This window comes from Tenrec ecaudatus, chromosome 4 (genome assembly GCF_050624435.1).
Source record: "Tenrec ecaudatus isolate mTenEca1 chromosome 4, mTenEca1.hap1, whole genome shotgun sequence".
Lineage (NCBI taxonomy): Eukaryota > Metazoa > Chordata > Mammalia > Afrosoricida > Tenrecidae > Tenrec > Tenrec ecaudatus.
The window spans coordinates 15,000,170-15,017,648 of NC_134533.1; the positions used below are offsets into that span (position 1 = coordinate 15,000,170).

The 17,479-nt window shown below is 40.2% G+C and overlaps 1 protein-coding gene across 1 annotated transcript; it reads left to right on the forward strand.

Annotated features, from left to right (window-relative positions):
* Positions 1–7,303: 7,303 nt before the first annotated feature.
* Positions 7,304–8,245, forward strand: LOC142445643 (olfactory receptor 5AN6-like). The gene has a single exon (XM_075547591.1). It carries the CDS (start codon positions 7,304–7,306, stop codon positions 8,243–8,245), a length of 942 nt encoding a protein of 313 aa, XP_075403706.1.
* The last annotated feature ends 9,234 nt before the right edge of the window (positions 8,246–17,479 follow it).

Below are 17,479 nucleotides of genomic sequence, written 5' to 3' on the forward strand. Positions count from 1 at the left end.
CTGAGATTAGGATAGCAACCCCTGCTTTTTTTTATATTGCTGTTTGCTTGGTAGGTCCTTCTCCAGCCTTTGATTCTCAGCCTATTTTTGACTAGCCTGAGATGTATCTCCTGTAGGCAGCAGATCAATGGGTTGTGTTTTCTAAGCCATTCTGCTAGTCTCAGTCTTTTAATGCCTGAGTTTAGGCCATTGATATTCAGGGTTACTATCTCCATCTGCGGACTCTGTGATGTCATTTTATACCTTATGTGTTGGGAGTTTTCCTACTTTCCTTTCGCATTAGTGTGTGTTTTGTGTGTGTATAATTCTTGACTTCTTTCCATCCTTAAGCCATTACTATCTTGGGGTCTGTTTTCTCTTTGTTGCCTTCTGGTTGAGGTTGTTCTGTGTGATGGGCTCTTATTTATGTTTGGTGAGTGTTGTTCTTCTGCCTATACTGATTCAGTGAGGATCTTTTGTAAGGCTGGGTTTGTTGCAATGTACTTTTTGAGTTTTTCTTTGTCTGGGAAGACTTTTACTTCTCCATCGATCTTGATTGATAATTTTGCTGGGTAGAGTATTCTTGGATTTGCGTTGTTTTCCTTCAATTTTTGGAATATATTTCTCCACTCTCTCCTTTTTTTTCATAGTTTCTGCTGATAGGTCTGAGCATATTCTTATGTGGGAACCTTTATATGTAATTGCTTGTCTTTCCCTAGCTGCTCTCATGATTTTCTCCTTTTCCTCAAAGTTGGATAGTTTAACTATTATGTGCCTTGGTGATTTCTTCTTGGGGTCCCGTCGTGCTGGTGTTCTTTCAGCCTCCTGGATGGTTGCCTGGTTTTCATTCATTAGGCTGGGGAAGTTTTCCTCCAAGAATTCTCTCGCTATTGTTGCAGATGACTTCCTTGTTGTGTCTTCCTCTGTAGGCCAATAATTCTAATGTTGCTCTGCTCCATAGCATCAGACATAGCTCTTGGGTTTCTTCAGCTTCTCTGATGCTCTTATTAGATTTTGGTTCACGCTTATTAAAGTCTGCTAGGCTGTCCTCCAAGTCACTGATGCGGTTCTCTGATTCCTCCAATCGATTCTCAAGGACCATGATTCTGCTTTTGTTTTTGCTATCTCCTCACTAAACTCCTGTATTTCCCTTTGGTGTATGGCTTTTATCTCCTCTATTTCATCCTTTTTCTGTATTGTTTTCCTCATATCCTGTATGGCTCCAAGCAGCATTCTGAGAATTTCTTTGTGTGGCATCTCAATGTCTGCTTCTTCTATGTATGTTGTTATGTTCAGGGCATCTTCTGCCTTGGCCTTTTGTTTCTCCTGTTTTTTTGTTTGGGTCATTGGGGATGAACAGGCATCATATTTTCAATCATCTCATATGCATATAAAATCTGGAGGATAATGAAGGAAAATAATAATACCTTTGTATTAGGGTCTTGACGAAGAATCGTGAATCTATAATTGACTGTCCGAATGAAGAAATGTCTCATGGAAAGAACAACCAGAATGCCCCTAAGAAGTGAGAGCGGCAAAGCTTCAAGTCCTATGCTTTGGACTAGTCATCCAGAGAGACCACTCCCTAGAGGAAAACATCATGTTTGCAAACGTAGATGGTTGGCTGAAGTAGAAAATATTTCGGAAATGATAATGGTAACATATGTACAAATATGCTTGATAAAATTGATGTATGTTGTGTTGCAGGAGCAGTAAGAGGCCACAATAAAATGATTTTTTTAAGGAAATAAAAACAACCACCCAGCTGAGCCCAGCCAACTCTGAGAATTGGGAACATCATCATAATTTGTTATTTTAAGCCAAAAGAAAAGTAGAAGGTTATCAAAAATGTGAAGGCATTCAATCAAGTTTACACAGGACTGCAACTATAGGCTGAAATATAGTAACCATTTAGAGGATATGGGATTGGCAATGCTGCTGGTAGTACAATGGGTCGCCCTGTGTCAGATGGAGAGCACCTAACAAGAAGAACAAAGATGTGTCAGAATTACGTGGAAGAAAGACAAGGCTGCCCACTCCTGTAAAGAACTACAGTCTCAGAAACCTGCAAGGGCCGTTCTACTCTGTCCCGTAGTGTCACGATGAGTCAGAAGTGACTCAAAGTCAGTGAGTTTATTTTTAATGCGTTAATGCTTATGAACTCAACATTGACCCTAACAATAAATTAGAGACATTTTTCCTCTGAAAACCCCAAAAATCCATCTTGTTTTAAAGTCTGAAAAACTTCAAAGTAGATTTGCTCACATTTCAGAGGTAGAGGATTACACCAGAGTCAGAGACCACAGCTAGACTTTGGAGCAAGATGGTTGACTGGCTCCAGTATTCAGCGGCGTGGCCTTGGAAATTTTAACTTCTATGTTTCTCAGATTTTACATGTGTCAGATAGCACAATAACAAGTCCACGCCCAGCCTGTTGAGAGCATGAAATTAACACATGTGGAGGGTTTACAACAGTGTCTGATTAAAAATGATAACTATCAATTAAATCATTGGTGTCCAAATAGGACTGAGAAGTGGGATGATGGACCGAGCTGATTACATTAGCACTAGTTGGCTCTAGCCCAAAACCTAGAGAATAATTTATGAAAACGTTTGACTTTTGTTAATTGTCGCCATTTCTTTAAATTTACTGGAAGCATTTAAAAGGACCTCTTCTATAAGGATACTGTAGAGTCTCCAAGACCACAGGGGAGGCTGTGAGACCAGCCCAAATGAAGGCAATAGATTATAGTCCTTCCAGATTTACCCTGGCAAAAAATTTCAGGAGTATCTTAGTATGTAATTTTGGCAAGAATACCCTGAACAGATGATCTCTGGTGACTCCAATCACCATTGGCACCTTCTTGTTCCACTTGGTTTTGACCTGATTACTAACCCAAAGGCGGATGGTTTGAATGCACCGAGCAGCACTGCAGAACAAAAGCTGATGAACTATTTTCTTCAACATTGCAGCCGAGAAAACACCATGGAGAAATTCTACTCTGTACCACATGAGGTTACCTTGAGTTGGAATCAAGTTGATGGCAACAGGTTTGCTTATCTGTATTTTCCCCTCCTCTCAGTGTTTTGATTTCCTAATTCAGCCATGACCTTTAAGAAACAATATTTTGACCCTAGCCCATTATTAACATCCTTCATTTTTCTGAATCCTAGCCTTCTTCTTTCTTTTTACACATTGCATTTCTCATGAAAGTACTTGTATATTAACAGAAACCAAGGTGTTTCAGCTAATCATTAGTGTTCTTTCTTAGAATCGCAACATTAGGCAGCTTGTGGAGCGGAGATGGAGGGCTGGAAATGTACTGAGGACATGCTACGTGGGACCATTTTGCCAAAGGTTTGCCTGTTTTCATTTTGGTAATTTTAACTTGCAGTGACCTACCCAATTGCCTTCTGTTAACAACAGCAATAATAGAATCATGGAATCTTTCTACAATAACTGTTCAGCAGGAGCCTGATATCTGGTGGGGCTGCCCTAGATCAAAACTGTGAGCTCACAGCTACCCTGCTGGATAACTGAATCTGTTTAATCTTCTTCCTGGAGGTGGTATCTCCACCATCACTCAGTCTTCATGTATCTTTGGATATCTTCCATGGGGTTTTAATGGGAAATAAGAAAAGTCTCACAAAGTTTATTTCAAATATGTGATTGTGTGTATATTTTCAGGAAAAATGTTTGGTGATACTCATTCAAGTCAATTAAAAGTTATTAAGATGTGAAAAAATATAAATGAAATTTATTATTTACTACCACCAATGTGTTATTGCTTCAAGCCATGTGAAAACCCACCAGTGCATTAGTTACACAGATTGGAATGGTTTGTCTTTTCCAGAGATCAAGAGAGGTTGTTGCCTGCTTCCCCAAACTCACCCTACGCCCCCAGATAATCAGGATAATTTGTAAACCTCTTCAGAAAGTTGCAGGCGTGTATAGTGCTCCCTTGTGACGTGAATTGGTCTGTTTTGCTCCATTCTGTTGGGAGTTCCAATTTCAACACAGGTTTTCATGCAGTGGCGGTGGGAGTGGGGAATTATTTACTTAAATGGCTTCTTTTAACATTTTAAATATCCTCTTCATTTTGGTGTTATTCTTCCATGAGTTAGAGTGAGAACACTTGGGTCACCACCACCACTGAGGGCAGGAAGTAGAACAGTGCCACGGTGCTAGCAACCTTCTGAGCTACATCAGCCTCTCTCCACACCATGCTTGGTTTTGTAATTTTATCATTTATGTACATATCAGTGGATCATATAATTTTGTCTCCATTTCATAAGGTTTTGATTTATGGAGTCCTATTGAAAATTCTGCTGTGTCTTGTTTCATTTAATTACTATTGTAATTATAAGCTTCTTCTGTATAAATGTGCATCCCTAGTTAGTTCATTTTTATTTTCATATAGCAGTATTATTTTTTAAGAATAGCCCAGAATTTATATAACCATTCTATATTGATGAGTATTTGGGTTGTTTCTAGTTTGAGCCTAATAGAAATGGTGTGCTTGTGAGCAAATTCACATATGTATCCAGTACATATTTATGTAACAATTTCTTCAGGATTTAGTAATAGAAATTGAGTTGCTCAATCATAGATCCTTATTATCCTGTTTTGTGTGTATCATGCTCACGGTTGTGTTAGGGAGAGATCTCTTAAGGAAAATAGCTAGGATTCCAAGATTTCCCTGAAAGAAATTTATTAGAAAATTTTCTTGGGATTAACATCTGATAGGAAGTTGAGGAAATACAAGTGGGCAGGAGAGGAGTTATACAGTGATGCAGTCAAACAAGAGCCTCTGCCAATCCTACATAGGTAGGATAGCCATCCATGTGCAGCCTCAGGTTGTCCTCCCTCTGCAGGGTGCAGAGCCTTCAATGAGATGTCTCAGGGTGATGTGTGAAGGGGATTCAGCTCAGAGTCATCAGTCACAATTAATATGTTTAGCAGGGCAATGAGCAGCTTTCTCTTGAGGAAGGGATGTGGGTAGTACACCACAGCATCTCTTACAGTTCAGCCCTTGTATTACTCAGGCTTATTAGTGTAGTTTAGGAACAATTTCTCCAGATTCCAGCTTAACTCTTCCTAGAGAAATTTACAAGTGAAAAATCAATGGAATGAACTATATCCCACTACCACTAAACTAGGTCTTTAGCGTGTAGCTGTTATTAATTATTTGAACCTTTATTATGTGTAAATAATGCACTTAGCTTTGTCCCAATTCCAACTCACACTTTATTTACTGATTTTATTTTTCTGTTGTGTCCTCTGTTTTATTCTTATGCAAACCTTCTTTTTATATTTACAAAAAGGGCCATTTGTGATTCCATGTGTTAACATACATTTTTTCTATTTTTGCCTTTTAGAATTCTCATTGTCACTTTATTCTCCTTGGCTTTTTATCTCTAGTATGAAGAGGTGGGTTCTGTAATCTACTTCTTCCATTTACTAAATCTTGCACATTTTTAGCATCACTACACAAAGTTATACAGTACCAATTCCAGGGGATGAAAAATTCACAAGAAATCATTTTATGATATATGTGCATATCTATGCTGCATCAATATTTAAAGTGACTTCTAAGATTGCTCAGCTTTCTCTTGATGCCAAATATTGCTGAGGAGAGGTTCTTGGCAAATAGGAGTTTTTCCTCTTACAGATAGCTCACTTTTTTTGCCTGGAAGTTTTGGAGCTGTTTCATGAATACTGAAAGAATTCACTCTCACTCCCACTGAGTCAAATCTGACTCACAATGACCCTCAGGTTAAAATCTTCCCTGATGTTGGTGGGCTTGCACTGCTGATCTTGAGGTCAGCCTAACATGTAAGTCCTGTACCACCAGGATTCCCTTCCTGAACACTAGGGAGTGTGCAATTGAACTTTGCATAACAGGCATTCCAAAGAATGTGAAGAAGGTGTATCTAGAAATTCCTTTGGCAATCCATATCAACTTAACTTTTCTAAGAAAAACAGTGCCTTGTAGCTAGATTTTCATATGCTTTTCAGGATAATGGCTACATCACCACTGAGTTATGTTACTGTATAATCCAGAACAGCTATAGGCTACCACCTAGACAGCCGGGTTGTTTTATTAGATTTTCCACCTTGATTGACCCACTATTCTAGATCTCTCAGGTCTATAAAATAATTGATGGCCAGATTCTCCTTGTCTGTCAAGGGTATCTAATACTAAAAACCGACTCACCGTTTTTCGAACTTTCTGAATCCAATTACCAAAACCAGTGTTTATTGTGAGTTACATATTTTGCTTTAAAAAAGACAACAAATTCACATATCTGACACTAATACTAAAATGTTTAATCCAGTAGTTTTGTTTTGGGTCTGGGTAGCTTGTGCTCCATGTTAATTCATCATGGGGTGTAGCTTCATTTTTCAATTTTTGAATACTTTCATAGGTTTAATTTTGATCCCCATCTGAATGTATTCCTCCGTAAAAGGCATACGCTTTGTGATATTTTCTGTTTAATACATCACTTCCCTATAATTCAAGGGGCTTCAAAAAGCATGGAAAATGAAATGAAAAGATAGTGGCAGTGCTCCATGACTTTTTGGAGTTCCTTTGTATAGTCTTTTGTAAGAGATATGATTAAAGTGTGTAAAAGGCAAAGATTTCACCTTGACAGTGATGGTAAATGTTGTCCCAGCTCTGGTCTTTTTAATCTCCTCCTATGCAGGAAAAAGTTGGACCGTGGAAAGGAAGGCAAATGTGCATGTGAAGTGTGCTGTTGACAAATGTTATTGAACATCCCCAGGAGTTCAGGAAGAATGAACAAATCAATGTTGGAAATAATTCACAGGGATGCTCCTGAGAAGCCAGGATGGTAAGGCTTTATCTTGCTTATCTTGGACATGTCTACAAAAAGTCCAATCATTAGAGGGCATCCTGTTTATCAAATAGAATGTCAGTGAAAATGAGGGAAAAATGATAAAGATGGAAAGGCTCTGCAATGATGTGCTGAAACATTTCAATGATGTTTATGGAAAGGGTATGATGGACTGAGCAAAATTTTCTTTCCATCCATAGATTTGTGGTTCAGAGCCCACTCCAGAGATACTTATTCCAACAACAACAAAGATATAATATCATTTTAAAAGCAATCGAAGTTGAGCACTACACTGAATGAACACTCTTTTCTGCTTGTAGGTTCTTTTATTCCCCCCCCCTCCGCCAAAAGTAAGAAATAACCATATGTCAGCTGCTTCTTTATTCTCTTTTAAGCTGGAGGAATTTCTTTTCAAAAGTCTGAGAATGCCAAGATGACAAAATATCCTATACATCTCAGGAGCGTCATGGCAACGGCTGAAGGAAGAAACAGAACTACTGTTACCAAGTTCATCCTCTTGGGATTCTCTGAATTTCCAAAGCTCACACTCGTCCTCTTTTCAATATTCCTAGGCATCTACCTTCTGACAGTTTTCTGGAACCTAGGTCTTAGCATCTTGATCAAGATAGACTCTCATCTGCACACACCCATGTACTACTTCCTCAACAAACTAGCCTTCGTAGACATATGCTATGTGTCCTCCACGACTCCCAAGATGCTCTCAGACTTCTTCCAGGAGCAGAAATCTATCTCTTTTGTGGGGTGTGTTGTGCAGTACTTCTTCTGCTCTAGCTTTGCTCTGATTGAAAGCTGCCTTCTCGTGTCCATGGCTTATGATCGGTACACTGCCATTTGTAACCCTCTACTTTACACAGCCATCATGTCCCCAACCCTGTGTCTACAGCTGCTGATTGGATCGACCTTAACTGGATCTTTGGGCTCATTAACCCAGCTGTGTGGCTTACTTCAGCTTCAATTCTGTGGGCCAAATATCATTAACCATTTCTACTGTGATTTGGCCCAAATAATGAACTTATCTTGTTCTGATACCTTTTACATGGACATTTTATTTGCTGTGCTGACAGTGATCTATGGACTGGCCTCTGTCCTGGTTATCATGATATCTTATGGTTATATTGTTGCCACCATTCTGAAGATGAGTTCGGCTGAAGGCAGGTCCAAGGCTTTCAACACCTGTGCTTCTCACCTGACAGCAGTGAGTCTTTTCTATGGCTCAGGCACCTTTGTATATTTATGCCCCAATTCTGATGGTTCTCTTAGCCAAGGCAAGCTGGTCTCTGTTGTCTACACTATAGTGATTCCCATGTTAAACCCATTGATCTACAGTCTGAGAAATAAGGAAATCAAAGATGCCCTAATCAGATGTAAGAGAAAGATTTTCTCCTGACAATATTATGCAAAGTCTGTGTATTTTATTTTAAAATAAGTAATAAGCAACGTGAATCTGAGGTCTTAAAAATATCTTGTGCAATGTATTGTCAGGTTGGTAATAATATTTTCTAAATCTGGCTATATTTTCATCTATGGTGTTTTTTATTGAAAGTCTTACTGTGGAAATTTCTTTTCACTTTTTTCCACCCAAAAAGTATATTCTATTTTGTTTTCAACGAACATGAGCACAGCAAACTAGACTCCCATTTCCAAATTTCTACACAAGTCACTCAGTGGTATTAGTTATACTTTTCAAAATGTGTCAGCATTCTCGTTAAGTACATTCTGTGTGTTTCATTTCCAGTATTCGAGTTTCCCTACCTGCTTATCTTCTATTCTTTACTTTGATTTCCTGATGGTTTTGAGATTGGGCTGCTTATGATTCAGGACAGAAGCACATACAACCCTGGATGAAAAATGAAACTTATTACCCTTTGAGTTTATTGTGTATCTGTATGTCAAGAGCTGTCTCCCCTTTCTACTCTGGGGGAGGATTAGACTTCTTAATCCCCATGAATTTAGGTTCTATTGTGTGACTTTTTCTGGCAAATGAAACATCAAAGGACATGTTCTCATTAGTTAATGACCGGGTCCCAAGATAGATATGTATTATTGTCAATAGATATATTTTTGCATTTGGATTGATTACCAATAAGACTATTGTGGATATCTATATAGTTAGTGGTGTCATATTGCAAAAATTTACTAAAATGTTAATATTCCTCAGTCTTTGAACCCAGCAAGTGAATGTGTAACAACAGTGTTCTATTGAAAAATTTAGGATAGTAAATTTTGTTTGGCAAAATAAAGTGTTTGGTTCAATTAACCCTTCTGGTAAATCAAAAGGGAGGTTTTATAGGTAATACTGAAAATAAATTTCAGCTTTAGATAAAAAGTATGAGGATAGAATGTCTGCAACATGGGTTGGTTGCTTCTGGATGCATTTAACACTATTGTACAATAAAGAGCTAAGTCACAAAACAACTGGTCAGTTTATCAGTAAGACTATGAGAGAAGAAAAATTCCCATAAATCTGAGTGTTTTCAAGTTCATGCAGAACATGATCCTTGTCATTCCTAACCCCCTGCATTTCCTGAAAGCGTGAAAGACTCAGAGAAAACAAGTCAAGCTTAGAATTGCAGCAAGGGTCAAATCAAGGGCGTCACCATCATATGGCATTGTTAGTACCTCTGAACCAAAGCTCATGCTTACTAGATCTTTTAATTGGATGAACAATTTTCATGGAAAGTCAAGTTAGGGAGGTAGGATGTGATTGTCTCATTGGAACCAGTGATGTCCAGTATCGTGCCCCTGATGGCCATACTTATTTAACATGGAAGAGTGAGAAAAGTAACAACACGGCAACTATCTGATCACGTGGAGCTGACCAAAGGAAGCTGAAGGATAGCACTGATCTCTCTATTTTCCATGGGCATCCTTCCCGAAATGCACTTTGTTTAGCTCCTTGGATGACAGTGCCATGACATCAAGCAAGTCATTGTCTGTTACAGTGAACAATTGGATTACACTTTAAAAAATCATCTAATTTCCTTCATGTCTTAGAATTCTGCTTGTTCACTTTCACTACCTGAGATGATATTCACCATTCATAAAGCATTGTCGTAGTTTCTGCTTTCTGGGAAACGCATTTTAAATCAGACTAAGACAGGTTACACCAACACCTGGCATGCAGATGTATCAACATTACTGTGGTTAAGGTAAATATGGTTTCTGTGTAAATAAGGTTAATGAGGTACACAGTAATTTGTAATAATTGAAATTTTTTGTCCAGACAATGACCCTTAAAAATGTGTTGAGAGAACATTTGCTAATGACAATGGAAATATTAATGAAATGGAAATAGCAGGCTCTTGTTAAACAATTATCAACTCAGACAATTCTGATAAAGCTAGGTGACCCCCAGGGCAGTCACTTAGGGAACTTTTATCTCCTGCGACTGCGGGAGAACTGTCCTGACAGCAGTACAATGTCAAGAGCAGCAGAGTTGCAAAGAAGATGGAACGGACAGCTTGGGAACGTCTCCTCTATCTCTATCAGGTTCCTCTAAGGAACGAATGGAGCTTCAGCACATGGTGAGGGAGAGTTGTGTATATGAACCTGAAGGACCTAATCTCCTACATTTCCCAGAAATTTCCTTCAGAAAGGGATCCCCCCTTTTAAAAGAGTGCAGTTCCCCCTGGTTTCAATAGTTTCAACTGAGCTAACTGCCCAGTAAGAACTGAAGATAAACTCTGCCCTGCTTACTGTTAGCAGGTTAATAAACAAGATAAGGTCCAGTAAATCGCAAGTGAGGAAACAAAAAGGGGTCCTGGGAGAAAATAGTTTACTTGGAAAATATATTCCACGAGAAATAAATATTGAAGATGCTGGAACAGGACAAATCAGAAAACCAACCCCACTGTTATCAAGTTGATGTCCAACCATAGCAACCAGTGGATCAGCTTCCATCAGGTTTCTAAGGCTATGAGCTTTGCAGAAGCAGATTTTCACATTTTTTCCCCCAAAAAAAGTCTCTGTTGAGTTCCACCTGCTGACCTACCTTTTTGTTTAAACAACAACTCAGTGCCCTCGAGTCATTGCCAACTCATAACAACCCTGTAGGACAGCCTAGAACTGCTCCTGTGGGTTTCCAGGACTGTAGCTTGTTACAGGAGTAAGAAGGCCTGCCTTTCTTTGGAGGAGCACCTGGTAGTTTTGAAAGCTGACCCTGCAGTTAGCCGCCCACTGCATAACAACTACTCCCAAGGCTCTACCTTTTGGGGTAACAGCCCAGCTGCAGAGCCAGGGTTGGTAGTCTGTGAAGTGCTGTGCAGTCAGTTCCACCTCGAGACTCTGTACAACAGAACTAAACACAGCCTGCTCCTTCGTCATCCCTACAGTTTTTGGTTGTGATGAAATTATGCATTACTGAAGGCTCCAAGGTCATTTCATATTTACTTTGCCTCCTTTTTATTTTTGAAGCCACTCAGACGACTAAAGAGATGTTAGGGTTAATAAATCTGGAGTGATTAAAAAAAAAAGAAATATACTATGCACACACACCGAGCCATCTATAGAAATGAAATGAACAACCTAATAACCCAGTCCCTGTGGGGTACTGATTATGGCTGGGCTTCTGTGCTAGTTAAGGTTTATTGTGCCAACCTGGCCGATAAACACATGGGATTAATTGAAGGGCAGAGCAATAAACAGCTCAGTGAGCCTCGCCTTTCTTGTTCTCTGGTCTCTCTTGTTCTCTGATGGTTAGACCAGGTGTGGCTGCATCAGCTATTTCTTTGCATCAGTTGGCAAGGCTCAGTTCATGCGAAATATCCCTGAGCAGAAGCCACATGGACCTACCTTGATGTGGCCCTGGGTGCTGGAGCAGCCATGTAGAGACCCCTGTCAGTGCTGAGATGTTACAACATACTCATTGATTCAGCTTTCCTCCTACATTTGGCATTGTTGGGTGTGTATTGTGAGTTTGAGGATGACTTTGTAGGTATGGGTTGGACATATAGGCTAATGTCGAACTTATGGGCTTGAACAGCACTGGGTTGGGATGTTTTCTTAATCTACACTCACCTTCTATAAAAAACTTTCTCTTATATACATATGAATTTCTTTCTCTAGTCTACCCAGACCGACCCAGCTGCTAACTGTAATGTCAGAAGTTCAGATCTACCAGCCGCCTCCCAAATGAAAGATGAGTTTTTCAGTTTCCATGAACAGTTACAGGCTCACAGACCCACAAGGGCACTTCCATCTCATCCTATCAAGTCACTATGCAATGGAATCGACTCAATGGCAGTGAGTTTTTTGTTTTTCTTCTGAGGGATGAGTGGCAATCTGAAAGAGGAAGCGTTCTATTCCCATAAAGTGTCATAGTCTCAGAAACCCAGAAGTGAATTTCTGTCCTGTCCAACTGGGTCACTATGAGTCCATTCAGTGGCAGTGAGTACCTTTGTGGTTTGGCCAGCCCACCTCCGGTACCTACTGCCATCTGGTGGATACATATATAACTGTGTGAGTCTTAAGAAATGGGGCCAATCCAGCAACCTCTGCACCAGAGACCCCTCAGGACACCTGTCCCCATGAATAGTATGAACATTCATATTGCCTCACAATCATTTCCTTCACAATACTTTTCATTACTGAAAGCATCTAGTTTGCAAAAAAAAAATCCAAGCATAAATATTTTTTGTCTCAAACAAAATTCAAATTAAAGCCATAAAGTTGATTCTGGCTCAGAGCCATCTGAATAGCAAGAAGAGTTGGCCCTTTGGCTTCCCAGAACTTTATCGGGAGTGGAACTCTTCCTCGTTCCTGCTGGTAGCAGCTGGTGGTTTTGAACTGCTGACCTTGAAGTTAGCAGCCCAGCATGTAACCCACTGCACCCCTAGGGTTCCTATGTAGAAAGAGTGAGATGTAGAATATGTTTAAGTCACAGAGACCCTCACACACGAGGCCGTTTCACTATTCGGAGAGTCGATGCTGCCCTTTCTTCCGTGGGTCTTTGGCATTGCCACCAGAGCAGCAGCAACACAGGCAAAGATACAGGAAACGATCTGACCACCTGTGGAAGCCCCTGCAGGAGAGAACCTGCACATGGAGCACTCATATATTTGCTTGCTCTTTTTTTAAAGAACTAAAACCACTCAACATTTTGTCTGGATTCAAAATAGTCCTGTTTCTGTGGTGAAGTGACATTGCCTAGCATGACTCTTCTGTCCCCAGTGTTGAACCCTCGGAGCCATAGACTGAATGGGAGCAAGTAAAACATGATGTTGTTGTTGTTAGGTGCCGTGGAGTCGGTTCTGACCCGTAGTGACCCACAGCACAGCAGAACGAAACGTTGCCCTGTCCTGCACCACCCTCACAGTCGTTCCTCTGCTTGAGCCCATGATTGCAGCCACTGTGTCAATCCATCTCCCTAAGGGCCTTTCTCTTTGTCACTTCCCCTCTACTTTGCCGAACATGATTTCCTTCCCCAAGGACTGGGCTCTCCTGACAACACGTGCAAAGTGAGTAAACTGAAGTCTCCCCATCCTCACCTCTGGGAGCCTGGCAGCATTTCTTGCAAGGCCCGTCAGCAGTCCATAGTACTTTCAATCTGCTTCTCCAGCACCACAGTTGAAATGCATCAATTCTCCTTTGGTCTCATGTATTCAATGTGAAAATTTCCCATGCATATGAAGTAACTGAAGTCACAATGGCTTGGGTCAAGCACATCTTATTCCTCAAGGTAGCACCCTAGTAAATCCACACTCTAAAGAGGTCTTATGCAGGAGCTTATCCAATGCGATGTATTCTTTGATGTTCTGACTACTGCCTTCAGTGGATCCAAGCAAGACAAAATCCTGAAGGACTTAACTTTTTTCTGCACTGATAATGCTGGTACCTATTGTACCAGTGGTGAGGATTTGGGTCTTGTTGACATTGAATTGTAATACCCATTGCAGAGCACAATCCTTGATCTTCATCAGCAAGTGCTTCAAGTCCTCCTCATGTTCAGCAAGCAAGGTTGTGTCATCTGCAAATCTCAGGTTGCTAATAAGCCTCCCTCTCATTTGTCACATCATCCAGCTTCTCTGAGTATTTGCTCCCCGTACAAATTGAATATGTATGGTGAGAAGCTGGTTCCCTGAGGTGCACCTTTCTTGAGTTTAGACCATGCAAGACTCCCACGTTCTGTTCGCACAACCGCCTCTTGATTCAGGCATAAGCTCTGGGTGAGCACCATGAAGTGTTCTGGAATTCTCACTCCTCCTGAGGTTACCCACAGTTTGTTGTGATCCACACACAGTCAAATTCCTCGGCATAGTCAACAACCAAAAGTAAACATGTCCCAGTGTTCTCTGCTTTGAGTCAAAATTCGCCTGACAGCAGCTTCGATATCCCCTGTTCTATGTCCTCTTCTGAATCTGACCTGAACCTCCGGAAGCTTCCTGTCAATGTATTGCTGAAGACATTCTTTGATGATCTGCAGAATATTTTTCAATCAATTTATTAAATATTCTCCACAAAGATTGTGAACAGTTTTCTTAGATTCCTGTTTAGATACTTCATGTATTCCTGATGCTACTATAAAAGTGAGTTTTTACTGTGCTTTTTGTTTTGAAGGTTTATGAAAATCTAGTTGATTATTGCATTCAAAGTCACTGTCAAGAAGTCAATAACCACCTGTGTGTCTGGGGAAGCTAGAGAAAAAATCCAGAGACACTCAGATGTGTGTAATAGAGAATTTTATATCAGAGTAACTGTATATTAAGAAAACATGGTAGACAACAGTGGAGGAGGTGGGGAGAGGAAAATAAAAGGATGAATATAAGGAAGAAAAGGGGAGTGGAGGAATAGGGTAAAAAGAAAAAAAAGAAAACATCCCAGCCAAATCCAGATCAAGTCCATAAGTCTAATATTGGTCCATATGTCCCATGCCAGTCAATAATATCCTCTTCAGACTCACGCAACACATGTGATGATGCCAAGTTCAGGAAGATCACAGGCCAGTGGGTGGGAAGTCTTGTGGCTATTGTGGTCGTGGAACTATCTCAGCATTGGTGTGGGTCTCCATGTGTGCTTGGCTTCCAGATCCCTGCCTTTGGTTCCACCAGGGGTCTCCATGTGGCTTGTCAGAAGGAAGAAAAGCAGAGTGTGTGTGTCCTGCCTCCAGGAAGGACAACAGGATTTTCCAGAAGCCTCAGGAGAACATAGAGGCCTCATTGGCTCTGACCTGATTGACAGACTAGACTCCACCCCTTTGCAAATTGACAGATTATATAACTGCCACACCACCCCTGTAGACTGAGACTATAAATCTTTATTGGACCAGAAAGCTTCATCTTAAAATCCCAAACCCATGCTACACTCGCTGATTATCTCTTTTATTTTTACTTTGTTCTTTACAGAGAATCATATAATCTGTGAATAATGACAGCATTGGTTCTCTGTTCCTTAGAATTTTATTTTGCTTGTGTATCCTGTTGGCTGTGACCCACCACACAGTGAAGAATAACAGTGAGGACAGCTAGGATTTTAGTCACAAGGAAATCTTTCATTACTTCACCATGAATGACTCGGCTAATGTAGAATTTTGTAGTCAACCTCTATCATGTGAAGAAATTTTTCTTCCTTCCCTTATTTCATGAAAATATTAGAGTCCTCCATGACCACGGTTGTTATGTGTTTTTATTTTTTTTGTGCTTTATTTTCCTTAGTCTTGTTGAATCTATCTTTGAATGAGACTGATTTGTAGATTTCCTTTATGAGGGCATCAATTTTTGGTTTAATAACATAAACATGCCCCAAGCTGTATGTTTTAAATGCTCCTTCAGTTCTCTGCTCTGGCAAAGTTTGTAGATTATTACAATTAGTTGTTCCTAGCAACCTCTGTAACTGAAGTGCTTTTGTGGTTTGATTTTAGAATTTACGCAGCTGTTTAAGTTTTCGCTAGAAAGACCAGGCTTTCTACTCCTATAAAGAGTCGTAGTCTCAGAAACCCACAGGGATGATTCTATCTTGTCCTAGAGGGTTGCATGGACTCAATGGCAGTAAGTTTGTTTTTCAGGTTTAAGTTTCCACTGTTCTAATAAATCATTTTTGCCAATGTATAGTTTCTCAGTACATAAAAAAATTCATGGCATCGTTTTTTAAAAAGAATCATTTTATTTGGGGCTCTCACACCTCATAGCATTCCATACATCAATTGTATCAAGCATATATGTACGTGTGTTGCCATCATCATTTCCAAAACATTTTCTGCTTGAGCCCTTAGTATAAGCTTCTCTTTATTTCCCTCTTCTCCTTTTCCATCTTCACGAACCTTGATCCACAATATGTTGTTATTATTATTTCATATCTTACACTGTTTATTGTCTCCCTTCACCCACATTTCATGCACTTTAGGGAGGAGGGCCTATATATCCAATCTTGTTATGAGTTCCCCGTTTCTCCCTCCTCCCTCTCCCCTACGATCCCCCTCCGCTCTTGATATTGCTATTCCCACTATGGTTTGCGGGGGAATTATCTGTCCTTATTTCCATGTGTTGAGAACTCTATTACGTAATAGTGTGTTACTCTGGTTTAGCCATATTTGTAAGGTAGATCTGGGTCATGGTAGTGGGGGGCGGGGAGGAAGCATTTAAGAACTAGAGGAATGATATGTGATTCATTGGTGCTATACTATAGTTGAATCATCCCTTTCTTATAACCCTTCCATGGGGTGGATATCTAATTGTCTTCAGATGGGCCTTCAGTCTCCACTCCAGCCCTCTTGTTCAAATTGAAATAGTTGTTTGTTTTGGATCTTTTGATACCTGATACCAGATCCTGTGGACCCCCCGATCACATAGCCTGGTGAGCTTCTCCCATGTGGGCTATTTGCTTGCTGATAGATGGCTGCTTGTTTAACCTCAAGCCTTTAAGATTCTAGATGCTGTATGTTTTGATAGCTGGGCACCTTCTGCTCTCCTCATCATATTTGCGTATGCACCTATTTTGTCTTCAGTGATTGTGTTGAGAAGGTGTATATAAAAGAATTCCAGGTTATCGGAACAAAGTGCTCTTGGGTTAAGGGAGGCTTGAGAAGAGACCCAAATTTCCTCTGCTATCTTAATAATTAACATAAAAATATGTATATTGGCCAATATGCCTTTCATTATAAATCAATAAATTAGATATATATGTACCTATGTCGATAACGCTATAAAAATTTTTTGCCTCCTATTTCTATCCTCTATTTCCTTTTACCTTTTTTCTAGCCCACTATCATGCTCACCCTCCATTCAGCTCTCAGCATTTCCTCTCAGATACATTGCTCTTGATCAAACCCCACCAGGCAATATATGCCCTCCTTGCTATCAATTTTAGATCTCCGTTGTTGCCTTATCTCTGAGTTTTTTGCTTCCCAACTCCCGCTCCCCACCCCTCCACTCCCATGTCCCCCAAGTACCTTCGGTCCCATAGTTTTCTCCTCGGGATTGTTCATCCTGCCTTTCTGATATAGATGGACATAGGGCAAAAAACGACAATCAAATAAAGAGAAAACAACATAACAAATCTGCTGACCCTTGGGCATGCTTTCTGATCAAGTCTGATGAGGTGCCAAGCCCTGTCCCCCAAGTCAGAAGTCTATTTTCAAGATTGCCCTGGGACTTGGTTTCTTTGCTCACCTTGTTGCCCTGTTGCACTC

Bases quoted from the DNA above. Each gene is read 5' to 3' on its own strand.
- LOC142445643 (XM_075547591.1), top strand. From the start codon at position 7,304: ATGGCAACGGCTGAAGGAAGAAACAGAACTACTGTTACCAAGTTCATC.